At 38.4% G+C, this 17,500-nt stretch overlaps 1 protein-coding gene across 2 annotated transcripts in view; it reads right to left on the bottom strand.

Annotated features, from left to right (window-relative positions):
* The window catches only part of Tnks (tankyrase), an 18,602-nt gene that overhangs the window by 675 nt on the left and 427 nt on the right, over window positions 1-17,500 (bottom strand). Inside the window, exons 2-22 of one of the 2 annotated variants that reach the window (XM_043036224.2) lie at window positions 14,634-14,858; window positions 13,936-14,031; window positions 13,449-13,656; window positions 12,525-12,669; window positions 12,143-12,251; window positions 11,912-12,033; window positions 11,528-11,729; window positions 11,066-11,206; window positions 10,599-10,830; window positions 10,193-10,358; window positions 9,009-9,197; window positions 8,011-8,112; window positions 7,451-7,648; window positions 6,544-6,769; window positions 5,540-5,693; window positions 5,218-5,378; window positions 4,811-5,001; window positions 4,340-4,523; window positions 4,065-4,173; window positions 3,657-3,813; window positions 1-2,951 (exon numbers count right to left, since the gene is read on the bottom strand). The exon at window positions 1-2,951 is cut by the window's left edge and continues 675 nt beyond it. In XM_043036224.2, coding sequence (XP_042892158.1) covers window positions 2,865-2,951; window positions 3,657-3,813; window positions 4,065-4,173; window positions 4,340-4,523; window positions 4,811-5,001; window positions 5,218-5,378; window positions 5,540-5,693; window positions 6,544-6,769; window positions 7,451-7,648; window positions 8,011-8,112; window positions 9,009-9,197; window positions 10,193-10,358; window positions 10,599-10,830; window positions 11,066-11,206; window positions 11,528-11,729; window positions 11,912-12,033; window positions 12,143-12,251; window positions 12,525-12,669; window positions 13,449-13,656; window positions 13,936-14,031; window positions 14,634-14,858 — 3,404 coding nt within the window. In that variant the 3' untranslated portion in view covers window positions 1-2,864. Of the gene's footprint in view, window positions 2,952-3,656; window positions 3,814-4,064; window positions 4,174-4,339; window positions 4,524-4,810; window positions 5,002-5,217; window positions 5,379-5,539; window positions 5,694-6,543; window positions 6,770-7,450; window positions 7,649-8,010; window positions 8,113-9,008; window positions 9,198-10,192; window positions 10,359-10,598; window positions 10,867-11,065; window positions 11,207-11,527; window positions 11,730-11,911; window positions 12,034-12,142; window positions 12,252-12,524; window positions 12,670-13,448; window positions 13,657-13,935; window positions 14,032-14,633; window positions 14,859-17,500 lie in introns of both variants that reach the window. The other variant, XM_043036223.2, reaches the window with a different exon arrangement.

Genomic DNA, 17,500 nt, shown 5'->3' on the forward strand with positions numbered 1-17,500 from the left:
GAGAGAAGAAAAAAAGAGATAAAAAATCCACCACATCCCTCCGAGCTTCCTTATCATTCCTTGGAAGACGATGCTATACAAATGCAATTACACAGTACCTCCATAGGATTAATAATAAAAGATCTATACCTTCAGATTAACCATTTCATACATGAAATATGGACATCTTACACCCTCTAACCCTCATATATGTGATTTTGAGTTGGTGTGTCTGTCTGTTTGCATTTATGCATGTATATTTATAATTTACTCATATATCTGATAGTAGAAAAAAAGATGGGCAAGATATAAACAACATAAAAATAAACAGTGGAGTGAGAAATAGAGATGTAAAATGTGATAAGCAAGGGAGTTAAGAACAGGGAAAGAAATCTACAGGAATCACTTACAATCCATATATCAGAATCAACTGTAATTCAAATATCATAAACAATAACGAGGAAGCCTCTGAGTTATCCAGACTTCCTGCTATTCGTTTAGCTTAGAAAAAAAATAAATAAATAAAAAAAATCAGCTATGTAAGTATCATTAATAACAATGAAAGACGAGATTGGACTGGGTCAGTTATCACACCCACAATATTCCTGTTTTGAAAGACGAAAAATCTAGACCAAGGAGAAATTCCCAAAATACAAAGCAACGTCCAAGCCGTGCGAGCTAATAATAAGTGTGTCAACAGAATATTTATCGTATTTCATTCACAACGTTCACTTTGAGCTGCTGCACAATGCTCTCTCGATCTGTCCCCTTCGAACAGACGCTGCCAACTGAACAAGACTATTGGGGTATGTATGTATGTATCAGCAATGCCATATGAGAAAAGAAAACCTAAAGGAGATAAAAATCGTAATCACATTGGTTATTAAGCAACTACTGGGCGACTTGACCAAGATCACAGTGACGATGATATAATGATGCAATGATAATGAAAATGTACATCTATTCCGTGAGGTGTTAAAAAGAGAAAAGAAAAAAGAAATATAAAAAAAAGAGGAGCACCTGGAAGATTTTCAGGCTACTGTTTACATATATATATATATATTTATTAATTTATTTAAACATATAAAACCCCCCAAAATTAAAACAATAATAATTCAGTTAAGAAATCAATGCCCAATGCTATCTGTTCCTGGCAACTTTATATAAGAAATATTACATCTCTCCCTCCAATATATACACACTAAATGCTACTTTTGCATCAAGTCACAAACCAAATAATGAAGGAAAAACATACAGACACAAGGATTTCATCTTAAAGCCATCTCTTATAAGAACTGCGAGTGCAGTCCTGTTCCCCTGCTCCAAAGAAGCCTCGCAAGATGGTGCGAATGCTTTACGCAATCACGTATGCCAAAATGCACACTCACAAACAAACAAGCAAAGTATTGACTTTTCTACACAAACACACACACACACACACACACACACACACGCATGTACGCACACACACTTAATGATTATAACTGCCTCTGTAATATTTTCCTTAAAATGTTTACATCATTTTCTGCTGTACAATTTTCAAGATAAGACAAATGAAAGACTATTTTTTTTGTTTAACAAATGAACAAAATATTTTACCAAACACTTATAACTGAAGATCACACCTCAAACATTGCTTTGTGAGTACACATATTAGAAAGTAATATGCAAATCCTACATTTCACATTTCTATAAAAATCGAAAAGGAGTATAAAAATATCATATCAACTCCTGAACTGTGTTACCCAAAGTTACCAGCTTTGGGCCTCTATATGGTCACCCCCCTTAACACTACCAGCCTCAGCGGAATCACGTTTAGCACGCTTATAAATCAGAAGTTGGGCCATGAACACAATTCTTTCATCCCCGCTGGAGACGCAACTTCATTTGACTGGAATCCGGAGAAAAGGCATTTTTGAGGGGAAGGGGGAGGGGGGTAATAAAGGAACTGTATAAATAGCTAAATAAAATATAAATAAGTAAACAGTTACGATTATATGAACAATGAAATATCAATTTCATTAAAATCCTCCTTGGTATGTTAATAAATCATGAAGTCCTTATTCTGCCATAAATATCTGATCATTAAGACAATCACAAACATAAAAGAGTCTTCACGTATCTCTCACTCTCTCTGCATCTCTCACACATGCAATTTTTTTTTTTTACTTTTTTTTAAATTAAATTTTTGACTTTGTATTTTTTCCTGCTTGGAATGACTAAAGAATATGTGATTGTGCTCCCACTTACAGGACTATGGGGGTTGCTTTAGAGTGTTCCCCGTCCCACTTTCGAAGCTTCCCTTTTCTGGTGATATTCATTCATCTTAAAGCAGTCAGAGGGGGGGCGTTACACATAAATATAAATAAATTTCTTTTATGTTAAGTTTTCACCTTTTTTTGTATATGCTTCCTTTGAAATCGACTTATTCCCTTTTTTTCCCCCCCAGTGAAGCAGCTACATGCGAGGTACTTATGTGGAGCTCTTCCCTTCTTTGCTGCAGAATAAGATTTAAAAGAGAAAGAAAATATATATTGTCTTCACAACCAGTTTTAAAAGCAGATGGAGGGAGAAACAAATATCTGATAATGCGCACACATGAAAATATATATAAATTAAAAAAAAAAAAAAGCAACTTTAGTCCCTCTGTCTTACACTCGTCTGGTTCTCGCTTCCTCCCACAATCATCAACGCAATGCACAATGCTCCGAGTCCTTTTCCTGCTTTGCCCTCCCTCCCTCCCCACTTTCCCCTACCCCACACACACTCCAAAAAGACAAACTGATGTCCTCCCTAAGATGAGGAGGTATAAGAGAAAGAGGAGGGAGGAGATGAGGAGGAGGATGCTGATGAATCCCCTAGACACTAGAATTTGGAGAGTCTGGTCAGTCGTTGTCCCTGGCGCCGTCCTCCTTCGGCCCGGCTTCTTCTGGCTTGACAATCTGGTATGTGATGAGGTACTCGGGGTATGCCTACAAGAGAGAGAGGGAGAGAGAGATAGAGATATCAAATGAGGAAAGAGACAAAAAGATGGTGACGGAAGAAGAGCTGGATCTCCTTTGAGCTAATGAGAGTTGTTGCTGGTATTTTATCAAAACCGGTGTTTAAAAAAAAAAAAAGGGTTTACATGCCCACTCAAATTAATAATTAAAACCCGGATATTGAATTTAAAAATATCTAAACATTTAACAGAAAGAAGTATTCAAATTTGCTGTCTATAAATCAATGGCAAAAAATAATAATAATGATAACAAAAAAAAAAATAAATAAATAAAATAATTAATTAAATAAATCCAGCATGCATGAAAAAATGTTTCCAAAGGAACCAGCTAGAAACAAATGGTTCTAAAAAATAAATTCTCTAAGTTTTATTTTTATCAACTTAAGTGTTTCCCAAAGAATTTCCAGTTAGTCTAGATTGATGAAATAATAAATATATATTTTTTAATCTAATACTATTAAAAAAAATAATATTGACATAAAATCAATAATATTCAGATATATAAAAATCAGAACAGATCACAGAAACATTTTTTAAAAATTCAATTAATCTTCCCTTTTCTTTTTGTATTTAAATGCATACAAAACAACTCTCTAAAAAAATAAAAAATAAAATTTAAAAAAATAAAAAAAAAGTGATTCTCTTTAAGTAGCCAGTGTCCTTCCAAGACCCTTACCTGTTCCCCTCTGTACACCACATATTCAGGATAGCAGAGTCCACCAGCACTGGGCCTTCCAACGACAGAGTGGTGCCCTGGTGGAGCATGAGCCATCTTCATCGCTGAGAACTGCAGGAATGACTTACCAAGCGTAACTCGACACAGCAGCAGTTGCCTGTTGGAGGAGAGGAGAGTGAGTGAGTGTGTCACCTTAGTGCATCTCCTTGATCACAACTGTTATAAGTTTCTAATTGATTCTGGCCATGGAGTCTAGCTCACATTTAGCCACAACATTTCATAAGCATAGCTTCTGCAGTACATAACTACTCTATATATTCATTAACATGTTCCTAATGATAAGACACCAAAATTTTTAAGAATATTAATTGCAGCAACAATAACACTAATGAAAATTATTAAGCTTACCGATAACATGAATAACAGGAACGGTCCTTGTGTACTGGGCAGCCAGTACCTCCGCCAATACCATATACATATTGATTGCTCTTGGAGGAATGCTCAGCAAAGTAAATACCTAAGGTAAATCAACAAAAACAGAAATACATTAATCTCTGTCTAGAATAAACTGTATTTATGTTAAGTAAGTAAGAAACATCTTGCTGGGTATTACTTTTGTATTTACTGTATGTCCAGTAATCAAAAACAAAAGACAACATCTAATCAGTCAAGCAAAGCATTACCTGCTCCAAACATGCCACCAATGTATGCATGTCTCTCATCAAAGCCTTTCTGCACAATGGCAGAGATGAAAGGAGATCCATGGAAAAGCATTCTCTCGTTGGACTGACCACTGTTGTCTTCCGCTACTTCTCTCCGCCTGTGTGCATAACGCTCCCACAAGCGTTTATTTCGTATTTTCTGAATCTGAAAAGGAAATAAATTTAATAGAAGTCTAACATTACCTTGATTATATATTGCCTTGGACAATGAGCATCCATAACCAAAGAAAGTTTATAATTCAAATCTATTTTGTAGATGATAGATACTAATATTTACAGCAGCAGAATTGGGACAATATGTAAATGCGGTATACATGCACCTGAAAATGCTAAGGTTTAGATAGATTTTCACATGCACTGATATCACTGTCAAGCGAGAACAGAATACGATGACCTTTTAGCTCAATGAAACATAAGCATCCTTCCACTAACCTTGACGACATTGTACTTGGAAAAGACCCCTCCTGCATGGCCATTGTCCCGGTGCTCTCGGATAGTTGCCTGCATCTCCTCATCCACTGCTATGAACTCCCGATCTTCCCTGCACAGGTCGACCAGTAGAGTGCCTTGTGATGAACCGTTTGCGCCACCACTGCTACTGCAAGCGCTGCCTAGCAATCCATCTGGAAGGGAAGTTGGTCTTCTGCTCAGCATGTTCTTTAACTTAAAGATATCTATTGTATATTTAATGCTGTACAGAATGCTTGAAGATAATACCAGAAAGAAGAGGAGTGCCCATGTCTGTTTCCCGTAATAATACCCATTACTAATGGCAATAACATTATCACACAAATACCAAAATAAACTCCATTTCTCCTCTAAAACAACAGACTGCTTACTGTGTTGACTAAGAAGTTTCTCGATGCCCTTGAGCAGCTTGTGACGGTGGCCATACGCGTTGATGCCGATGGTCTTCAGCTCCTCGTGTCCCATCTCGGCTAGGATGTCCAGCGTGATGTCTTCCCTCTCAAAGATGTCCCTCAGATGCTCTAGACCCAGACTGTTGGAAGAGCCAGGTCCAAAATTTGTAACAAGGTCATGAAGGAGATAAAGATATAGCTATAAACCTCACCAAGTTCTCACAATCAACCAACTGCAATTACATTCTCCAGCATATCAATAAAATACGGATTCCTTCAACAACATAAACAAATGGCATACCTGTTAAGGAATGAAGCAATGCTCATGTTGACTGTGGTGTCTGGCGTGGTCTCGCATCTAGAGTGGTCGCAGCAACCATCCCCAATGCCCGGCGAGGAGCACATGACTGGAGTGAAAGTCAGGCTCGCCCCTGAAGGCATCATGACCGTCTCCACTGAAATGATTCATGTGTTAGACATTGCAGGTCCATAATACAGACAAACATGCAAGACAAGCTAACTTCTGGTGCATCAGTCCTATTTTTAATGATCATGGAGGGCCTGTCAAAAACTAGTGGGCTTTTTCTGTATTTTTTTTTTCATTAAGAATGGAATGTATGGAGTTTTTACGAATATTTCTAGTACTCTTTGGCAGATTTCCTCCAGCCATACCTACTACATTAACCCTATATCACCATGCCACTTGGAAGCCTTCCTCTCCCTCAGGTAATCAGACAGTCATGTTCCTGTCTCTTTTTGTCTGTCTTTTTTGTAAATGAAACACAGGGAGTGTGAAATAGTGGCATATTTCAAGCAGCCATGCCCATGCTCTTTTTATCTCATTCCTAATGCCTGCTTTCTATAGTCCCCTTGTCTTGTTACTATTTATACATCTAAATTAATATTTAATTGTTTTCTATGAAGAAACAAATTCCTATTTTTGTTATATTTGTATAGCATCTGCAGCTTTTGTAAGTAGATAGGACAGAAATGCTGAAAGTCTTGTCATCTTAGGGGTTAACCCATTCACGCCGGGGCGATTCTGGCTTTGCATGGTCGTAATGCCGGGGTTTTCGAATGCATAAGCCTACGCCTCGAGACTCTCGGGCGCACAAGCCGCGAGCCTAGGCTGCCGCTCACTCACCCCGAGCGCCGGCATTGCCCAGATATCTCGTCACCAGCGTCTGACGCAAAATTCATGAAACATGTCAGCACGTCATATGGCGCGACTGCATTATAAAACTAAAAACTAAAGAGAAAGGAGGAAATAGAGAGAACGGACTCCATTCAAGCAACCTAGCTCACCTTCAGCTCCAATGTTATTGATGGAGATGAGTGAAGGTGCAGGCGATACTGTGGTCTGTGAGGCACTCTTGGAGGGGGTGCCAGGTGGCTTCGGGGAGGCAGGGGACACAGGAGGAGGAGCAGCTCCACCTGCAGCTGGTGCCAAGGCTGGCTGGCTCATCATGGCATCCTGCAGTAGGCTTCGTACATCATCTGCTGTGGCCAAGTGCAATGGCGTCTGGCCCTCCTGTACCAGGAAGGGAATCACGGTAAATAGGAAAGTTGGACTGCATCAAAAGACCCGAGGCATCTGTTATATTCTGATGATTAAAAAAAATGACATAAAAATAAAGAGGATGAGGAGGGGGAGAAAATGCAAGTGGTAATGTTAGAAATGTCAGAATAGTTTTTATACTAGAAATAATGACCATCCTCTTTCCAATTTCACTATTTTCTTTGAAACCATTTTACTTTTGAGATATTGCATCATCATCATTACCATCATCATTCTCCTCCTTATTGCTATTGTCACTGTAGTAATCTCCATCCTCATGCTTTAAACTTATATGAATAGGGGATGAAATATAAATAAGTGAGAGATCCATGACTCAAAATGACAAGATGGAGAGAGGGAAAAAAAGTTATGGAAAAAATTAAAAGTGAAAATAACATGAAACAAAAGAGGGATAGAAGGCAATTCCTGAGAAAGAACAAGCTGAAGGAAATAAAAGTTAGAGAGGAAAAATGAAAGAAAAAGTGAAAGAAATCAACAAGTAGGAGGCTCACTGTTGAAGAAACACCTGTATGGCAAATGAAGAAATAAAGGGGAAGAAATAAGATAAGGAGAAGAAGAGGAGGAGGAGGAGGAGGAGGAGGAAGAGATGATGAAAAAGACAAATTAGAAATTCTGTAATACTAAGAGACCAACCTGATTTTTGAGATAGGGATCAGCACCATGGGCCAGTAAGAGGGCACACAGCTGCGTTCTCCCCTTCTGCGCAGCTTCATGTAGGGGGGTGAAGCCCCATCGGTCGGTGGCATTGACTGCTGTCTGGAACCGGATGAGTAGCGCCGCGATGTCCAAGTGGCCGTAGGAAGAGGCATTGTGGAGAGGAATCAGTCCGCCCTGGGGAACAAAAGGGGAATTTCACAGCAACAAAACTTCACTTGCATTTTCTAGCAATTGAGCATGAAATACATAACAAAGGGAGAAAAACTAATTGTTATTTTTATTTCTTTCAAAGGGTATTTGTATTTCTTTGCCTTAAGGAATTAATATAGGCTGTACCCATATTTCAAAATCCATCCTTGAACCATTGATAAAACATGTGGTTATGCATCACTATCATATATACTAAAAAAATATATATATATATATATAAAAAGAATACAGAAATAAATACCAAAAACCACAAAACCTCAATCATCTCGCAATAACATTTCATTAAAGCAGCAAACCGAGTACAGCAAGTTATCAAAAGGCCTTACCTTATCCTGAGCGTTGACATCGGCTCCATTCTCCAGGAGATATTCTGCAACTTCCAGATTGTTGTAGCCTGCAGCTAGGTGTAGGGGGGTTGAGTTACGTCCCTAGGGGTTGTTTGGGGGAAGAAAGTAGGAAGATAAGATAAATATATCTCTCTTTTCTTAGAAACATAATTATTCCTTTTAATTCATATATACTTACTTAACCCACACTGGACGGGTGGTACAGTACTGTACCACACATTCAAAAGCCCAGTGGCCGGGCGGCACAGTATTGTGCCAGCCATTCAATTGATTTAGGCCTAATAATTTGAACGCCCCGGCATTGGGACATTCAAGGCTAGAATTCCCCCGTCGTGGATGGGTTAATGCTATAGCAGTGGGAAATAATTGAAACATGCTTGCCACTGTGCCGGGATTAACCCTTCTGCGATGGGTTGAATCTTTAGATGTATAGCCTAGGGGTGGGCATCTTACAATGTTCTGCATTTTCTATTATTTTTTAGACTTTTTGTATGTCATATTAGTGTATATAAGGTATAGCAGCATTATGATACCTAATTACCATTAGGTATGATGTCCTAGTTACACAACTAAAGGTATAACTAGCATAGCAATTTAAAAAATGCATAACAAAAGTGATTGCACACCTTGAAACATGCCTTTAGCAGTAGGGTTAATATCAAAGTTGACTGTGCAAGACAAAAAATAAAATTTAGAAAGTTGCAGCTCCCGAACTAGTTGCATCAGAGCCAATATACACCATGCCTGTATCTTTTCAATTGACACTGGGTTAATTACTTAATAAATAAATGGAAGACGTAGAAATGTCTGAGATTTTTATGCAATTTCATAATCTACAAAATATAAAAGGTATTCAATTCACCTCATCGACATATTACTGCAAAAGTAAGCGCTTTCCAGCCTGCTCTCATTTTTGCACCACTTTGCCCCAATCATGGTATGGCATCGTCTGCTCCCCGCTCCCCTTTCAGTCTCACCTGTGAGTCCCTGCAGTTAATGTTCTCTGGGTTGAGCAGCTTCTGGACGCGGGCCAGGTTGCCCTTCTTTGCCGCGTCAAGAAGGGCTGCATCACCCCGTAGGAGGTCGGCCACGTCCTGGTCGCTCTCCTTCACTAGGTCCAGGGCTGTGTGGCCATCACGATTCTTCCTGTTGACATCAGCTCCATGCTGTGTGGTAGACAGGGATATGGTTGCATTTTACATATGTTCAGTGGCATTATGCAATATAAAGTTCTTTTCATTCTTAGAAACTGTTTCTTTATCATATTACTATTATTTCTTTCATAACTGCAATTGCCTTCTTTCACAGGTCTGACATCATGAACAGTGTGCTGGTAAAGTGGAGTTTCATTTCATATATTTTTAAAACTTTTATGAACTGTATTAACAAAACAAATTAACTTGATATCAATTAAAAGCCAAATTTCTTTCTCCTCCTTCAGTCCCATACTGTATGGGAGATGTAGAGAGATACTTTATTGGAGGTTTGCTATTGTGACTGAGAGAGCATATATCCGCTTGTAAAAGGTCATATTAGATTAAATCAATGACATCCCCATTGGGGCTTTAATCCTATCTCGCTTAATCATCGCACGAAAACAGATATATAAAGCGTGCATTTAAACGGCTTTTATATCACCTCGCTAAGATCATTCTCATCCCTTGTCACATAGTCCTGTACACTTATTTTGCATCATTTATAGTGTAGAGTGGAGGTGGTAGGCATCCCAGGTATCCAAGGGATGAGAACAGGTAGAACAAGATACAAAATTTTCCCAGGAACAAAATGACTACAGTTACTAGAATGTTTAAATCCATTGGAGACAGCAGGAAATCAAAGAATGTGTATTTCTTCATATATGTACCTGGCTATAGATACTACCCTTGGCATTCAGGTTTAGATATGTCATTGATCCTTAACTTGACACAATCTCAAGACCAAATTCCTGTCTGTTTAATGTATTTTTAACGCAGGTCTGGTATTTCAAGTTATGAACTTGATATCAAGTAAGAAATCCCACTTTCTGTTTATATCATAACACATTCTACACTGTACTGTAGAAGAAGAAGAAGAAGAAGAAGAAGAAGAAGAAGACAAAGGAGAAAGAGAAGGAGGAGGAGCAAGAGAAGAATATACATACACATAAAAATAAATTTCTTACCTTCAACAACAGCTTCACAATGTCATATTTTCCCTTAGCAGCAGCTTCATGCAGTGGCGTAAATTTCCAGAGATCTGCCACATTGACACAGGCTCCGTGTCGCACCAGCAATTCCGTAACTTCATAGTGACCATATGAACAAGCGTTGTGGAGGGGAACCAAGCCACTGCCAAGAACATAAGATTACTCAAACAATTAATTCTGATCAACTCAACGTTTACTTTAAAATATCCAGTATCTAAAATATTCACATCTGTCCTTAGAAGACTGCATCTAGTAGAAGAAAAGATGTTCATCATGTATGTACCCTCCCTTTAAAAATGCAGATACAAGCAAACATAGACTGAAGTCACACTTGCACCAAAACTCACTCAAACACATACAAATTCTCACATGTTCTGCTCACCCTTTATCTTTAGCATGGACATCCGCTCCGTGTTGCAATAGGTACTCCACAATCGGGACGCGGTTGTAGCCCGCGGCGAAGTGGAGGGGCGTGGAATGTCTTCCATCCAGGTCTCGCACATTGACCAGGTAAGGCTGAGCGGTGAGGATGCGGCGGACGCACTCAATGTCGCCGGACTTTGAGGCCTCGAGGAGCTGCTGCTCGCTATCCACACCCGGACCAGGGGGGTCTTCTGCAGGGTGAGAGTCTCTCGTTAGAGGCTGAGGTGCTTTTGGAGGTGGAGAATACGTTCATGAGGATTCGACACGGACGTAGATTTTACTAGTTTGTGTCTGTGTTGAGTTTTTCCACAGCCGTAGCACAATGACTAATCACTGATCAAGTATTTCAAAATAAGCATATTGTCCATTTTTGTAGATCTAAAATATTTGTGTGAGTAAAAGAAAAGCACACTAAAAATGTCTTACCATGCAGGAGCCTTTGCACAGGCTCTGTTGCAAGCTGTGTGGCAGTGTATCCTTGAAGTGAAATGATTGAGGGGTCAACGCCGTACTGTAGCAGTACACGACATGCCTGAACATCCCCGTCTCTACCAGCTCGATGTAGAGCTGAATGAAAGGAAACAGAAAATGATGCTAATAAACAAATAAACATATGAAAATATCAATACCAATAGACTTCAACCTTAGTTTTCATAATCACTGAACTTGAACTAGTACTCAAAGAAAGGTAAATATCTTTCCAGTAATATCTGAATACTGCAATTTTCAAAAGTAATATCCACAGCATATCAAATTGTTCACCATGTGTAGCAATGCAAAATGAACAAACAAAGGCCTGTTAATCAATTAAACAATCAAAATTGGGGTTAGTGGCACTCAACTGCAGCTCTTCATAATTGCATACAACGAAGGACAAAATCCACCTACCGGTTTGACCTAGGCTGTCAAGTGCATTGACCTTGGACCCATGCTTGAGTAAGAGTTCCATTATATCATAATGTCCCTTGTCGGTGGATAAATGAAGTGGGGTGAGGAAGTCCTTGTTCTTCTCCTGGAGTGGAGCCCCCTTCCTCAGCAGTGCCTCCACCACTCCACGTCTTTTGCCGCTGCTTGAACTCACCGCACAGTGCTGTAAAAATGTTCATAACAATATTTGCTTATCCATTTATATCTTTTTCATTATTCATCTATATACATAAATATATACAATGACTTGCTGTAAAGTACCAACACAAAAACAAAAATAATCAATACTATACAGTCCATCTTCTAAGTTCGCTTTCACTAGAAAAGGTCAGACAGACAACTTACAAGAGGCGTATCTCCTGTGTATGGGTGCTTGAAGTTAACAACATCTGCTGAGAGTAACTTCTTAAGCCTTGTGGAATCAGCCTGCCGACATGCCTCCAGCAGGCTGTGGCCCTTGTACTCATCTGAAACAATTTAACAAAGAGGTTAAAACAGAAGAAAAAAATTGAATAAACAAACCTGAAACCAGGGTGAATCACACATGAACCTCATTTGGATGTAAATGGAACTCACAGGAGAGTCGTTCTTGGAGCTCTCTGGTGGGGGCAACATCAATAGCAGACTTGGAGTGGCAATTGAGCAGTGTAGGATCAGCACCATGGGCCAGGAGGAGGGAACACACCTGAAGAATAAAATACAGGGAAATTGTCATAGTTATTTAATGTTTATCTCTAGTGCTGTTATTAAATAACTTTTTGTCAGAGATCTGAGTGTTTAAATGACTGTTTTATACAATTCTAATCATAATACATTCACAGTTGCTCAATCATACTCTTCATTCATAAAACTTAAATCTTACTAAGGTTTAAAAAATCTATGAAGACTCGATTCCAAAACAAAACTTAAACCCAAATAATAAGGATCATTCTTACAGCTTTACAGCACAAGGACTCACCTCCACCCGTGACTTTGAGGCAGCTTCGTGCAGAGGCGTGAACTGCCATAGGTCCATGGCATTCACATTGGCCCCATGCTTGATGAGTAATTCTGTCACCTCAAAGTGGCCATAGGAACAGGCATTGTGTAGAGGAACCAAGCCACTGTTCGAGAATGTGGGAGACGGTATTCACATCAGTCATGGTAAAGAACAAAATATGGTTTCTCAAACATTAACAATTGTGATACTGAGGGCAACAAAAGCAGAAACCCTAGTATAAATGTTGGAAAATATACATGAAGTAAATAAAACGTAGCACTAAGCATTAACCCTTGACTGCAAGAGTCCAGAGAAAAAGGAAAATTTGCATCCTCTTTCACAGGCATGAAGACTATATCATTTACACTGAAAGAGACAGTAGGGATACTTGCCTTGACTGTAATACTTTAGAGGTTTATATGGTTCTGAATAGCTACCTTGTGGTAACAATAATGAGTATTCATTAACCTTGGACTTTTTAATGAATTAGTTCAGTAACCCATAAAATTTTTACATGTGACTGGAATTAGCAGTGAAAGGGTTAATAATTCTGGCCAAATATCAGCAGATTTCTGAGATGGAAAACATACCTCTGACTTCTTATGTGGTATTGACATGAAAGGGACAGAAGTATGTTACCTTCTTTGTTGTTTTTTTGAAGACAAAGATACAGTATATACATATAAAACTGTATACGCTATGGTATTTCCAAAAAATCTATATTGAAGGAGTTCCTGAGGTTTATGTTCAAACCATCAGAAAAAAAAGGAAAAAAACTGACTTGATTCAAAACTTTTCTGATGGCCTCCTACAAGAATGAAAGAGTCAGAAACAAAAAAGAAAAAGAGACAGCCCTAAGACTTTGATGAAATCCCTTTCTCTCTTTCTCAGATATGTCCTCACCCTTTGTCCTTAGCGTGGACGTCCGCTCCATGCTGAAGCAGTATTGTGACAATCTCCGTGCGATTGTAGCCCGCTGCTAGGTGCAGAGGGGTGGACTTGCGGCCGTCCGAGGCATGGCAGTTGACATTGAGGGGTGTCAGGAGAGCCAGGAGACGCTCTTCATTGCCAGCTCTGGCGGCCTCTAGCAGCTCTTCTTTCTTGTACTCCCCTGGAGAGTAATCATGTTTATATAAGGTGTTACATTATATAAACATAATTATAATTATTTGTATAAAGATCATTAACATCAAGATGATATGCTTCACTAAGGTAACCATCAACAAGCACTTCTTCCTTGTACTACAACAGATAGACATTAAAGTATGAATTATATACATCACTAGTGTATTATATAAGCCAATTTCCATATCCTTGCATGACTACTTCCATCAATTTGTACCAGTATATACTACAATGGTAATATCCTTCTTAAACCATCCTGCCTAACCTGTGAGCACAGAGCGAGCATAGGTATCTGCCAAATCCAGCGCCGTCTTGCCGTCTGTATTGCGGATGCTTGGATCCGCTCCGTTTTGAAGAAGAACTGGAAAGTAGAAGTTCAATGATGAAATTCTAACATTCTACACACCTAATAGCTTCAGCCTACATCCTCAACTAGGAACACCTCTGCAAATTTGGTATCTGTACTACATAGATGCCTTATTCTTTGAAGAATCCCTTTCTATAATATATATTTAAGATTTCACTATTCACTTTCGCTTAACCTATGAAATGTGTGTGATCATAGACAACTGATCCTTTTTCAGACACTAATGCTACTAAATGAACATTTCCTATGGTTATTTGGTGAGTATTTAAAAAAGGTCTTTGTAAAAGAGTGGGTGCTATATAAAAGATGCTAACTTACATCTTTCTAACTGTAATACACATTATCATCATTTAGTTAGTATGGTTACTGAAGCATGATAATGACCTCAAATAACAGCCGACAAAGTTATACTTGAAAGAGAGATTATCAAAATCTTGCCTTACAGTCTCACTGAAAATGCAACCTACAACCAGAAACCCATAATTATCTGCTATCAAAATAATAAATAAATAATTAAATTAAAAACTTGACTCTGGAGGAAAGGAGGAGCTGGTCAGAACCTCTTTCAGCCCAAAACAACGGCCACCCAAACCCACCTATGCAAACATCAAACTTGGACTTAGAAGCAGCTTCATGGAGGGGCGTGTAGTTCCAATTGTCACGAGCGTTGGGGTCAGCGCCGTGCTTGAGGAGGAGTGAGACAACCTCCGCGTGGCCAAAGGAACAGGCGTTGTGCAGGGGAATTAGCCCACCGTCGTCACGCGCTCCGACGGCTGCTCCGAGATTCAACAAATGCTCCACCACATCTCTCCGGCCAAAACCTGGGGGAGCAGAGAGTGACTGAGCCATTAATCTTCTGCATATTTTCTAGGTAAGATGAGTGAAATAAGCTATACAATGGATTACCTAACAAAGCTAACATTCTTGTACATAAGGATATCAATTTCCATTGCAGAAGTAAATGCATCTACAGGATATAGTCTAATCTTTGTCTGTTTTCTTTCAACTGTGCTAACCTTCCACTATCAATTAATCTATATAATAAAACCTGTGCTTTACAAATTATAAAGTCATAATTTGAGAAATTCACAAACCTGTTGGTAAAGATGAAACTGAATTATATCCTTCATCAAAAATGCTTAGTTAACCATCATTATAAAAGAAATCACTATTGATACACATGAATAATACTGAGGCTCACACAGCAGTATCACTATCAGAACTCATGATTTGCATTATTCTTAAATTAGTTAGCCAGAATCACTAGTCAAGTTAAGATAAGGTATTTCTTGAGAGGGACTGTTCCTATACTTTTACATATGGCCTGTTCCCAACTCTGATTATCTTTAACCACTTAATGGGAAAAGTGCATTTTGGGGGATAATGTAAAGTGTATGATTCTCACCATAAAGTAATATACGGTAGCTATTTTCAATGATACTGTTATGAAAATACACCCAAGTGCATGCACAAAAGAAACACACTAGAGAATTCTATTGTATGTTACCTAAAATATATGTACTTGAATTCTATTTTTGAAACACTCTCTAGTAACAAGTATATATTACATAAACCAATATATGTCAAACTCATGGGATTAAGCCAATAACAGACTATCATCTGCTTATATGACTGATAGTTCCCCTATCTGGAACTGTATATAATATAACCAAACATAGAAAATAGGCAATAAATATTGTTACTTATACAGATTACTCTCAACTGACACCTCAACATATTCTGAAGTGGGCCAACTTCTTATCTTGGTCATTAAGTTTATACGGCGGATGATAAGATTATAAATAGAGCATATGGCACATGGAAGGAAGTAGATGGGTCTAGGACTAAAGCAGATATATTTCTGATTGGAAATCTTATCAATTGGAATCATAAGAATGAAACAACCATATTGGATGAAATTAATATTTTTTTGCATGAGAGAGAATGGACTGTAAGTTGTAACTGGCCATGCTATTATGGAGTATGATGCACTTCTCTTATGAGAGATGTAATATTCTGATTAAATATACGCAATGTATAGCTGTGTCCCAACAGAAATTTGGTCTATATATACCACTAGCATAAGGCAATAAGACCATTTTGTGTACAGTGTTATTTTTCTGACACTTTGATGTTGCCATGGAAACTTTTATGTATGCAGCATCTCTACAGAGATGGAACATAATGTACTTTATACTTATTCATACAATGATGACTGTTGGCATTATTACAAAACCAAGCATAACAGATATATTCACATGCTTTATAATTCAAGCTAACTGTACATCTTCTAGCTTAAGAGGAATACTCCATGATGGGTAGCCAGATTAAGTCTAGAATTCAGTCTAAAGAACCTTCATCAATACCAACCAAAGTCTAATTTGTTACTGTATCCAAATCTGAAATATGTTTGCATGAATCCTATGACTCCACTACTGGCTGTACAGCATTCCGTTCAACACTCTGGAAAAGGCTAACAAAACCTCCTCCCCATATATTCTATCCAGGCAGCAGTGTAGATTTCTGCATTATCTTCAAATGAACCAGTCCAAACTCTTGCCAGTACATACACCGTGGAGGTTTGTTGGCCTTTTCTGGAGCACAGAGGCCGTGGTGATCACTTGGCACAGTGCCACTATCAGGGATCACAGAAGAAATCACATAATCACAAAGTCTTATTTGAAAAACCTCTGTGAGTGTCTTCTGACCATTTACTGGATCTTGCATGTAATTTGCTGCTTAAACTTGACCCGAATTAGTTTATCATCTCAAAATAGATGATAAACCTATGGCAACTGATACCAAAGAGAAAAGTAATTCAATAAAATAACGGATCTTTCTGCCCAGATAAATCTTGCTTTAACTTTTTTTTTTTAATTGTCTGTGTCTCTGATCCTGTGTCCGTTTACATGAATTTATTGTATCAACAAAGACATGTCAACATAAACATAAAAACAACAGTGACATAACCTCAACATTCAGAACATATCTCAATACATCTATTTCTGTAGCTACATGTAAACTCTATTCCTCTTACAGTAGAATCATTAAACTGCACAATTTGCTACCTGCTATAATTGAGGGGATAGAAAATGGCTAGTAAGCAACAAAGGGAAAACAATAACAATGGGGAAACAAAAAATATCAGGTGAAAAACTGGAAGAACCAAGTCATATGGATAAAAATATGAGGAAAACAAAGGTAATTACAGCTTGTTGTTGAAAAATAAAACAATAATAAGTAAGATAAGGGAACAAAAGAAAGGACACACAAAAGAGGCATTCAGAGGGTAACATTAAGGATTACCACAAAAAGGCTAATGAATAAAAAACGAAATGGCGAGGTAGAGAATGGGCAAATATAGGGGGAATGAGGGAAACATAAATACTCAGTCCCAACAAGCGAGTATCAAGATCGGGACCCAAAACATGGTGAGTCAAAACAAGAGGCCATCAACCCAGTC

The sequence above is a fragment of the Penaeus japonicus genome, unplaced genomic scaffold (genome assembly GCF_977035675.1).
Source record: "Penaeus japonicus unplaced genomic scaffold, GWHDUDI00000001_assembly GWHDUDI00000018, whole genome shotgun sequence".
NCBI classification, from domain to species: Eukaryota; Metazoa; Arthropoda; class Malacostraca; order Decapoda; family Penaeidae; genus Penaeus; species Penaeus japonicus.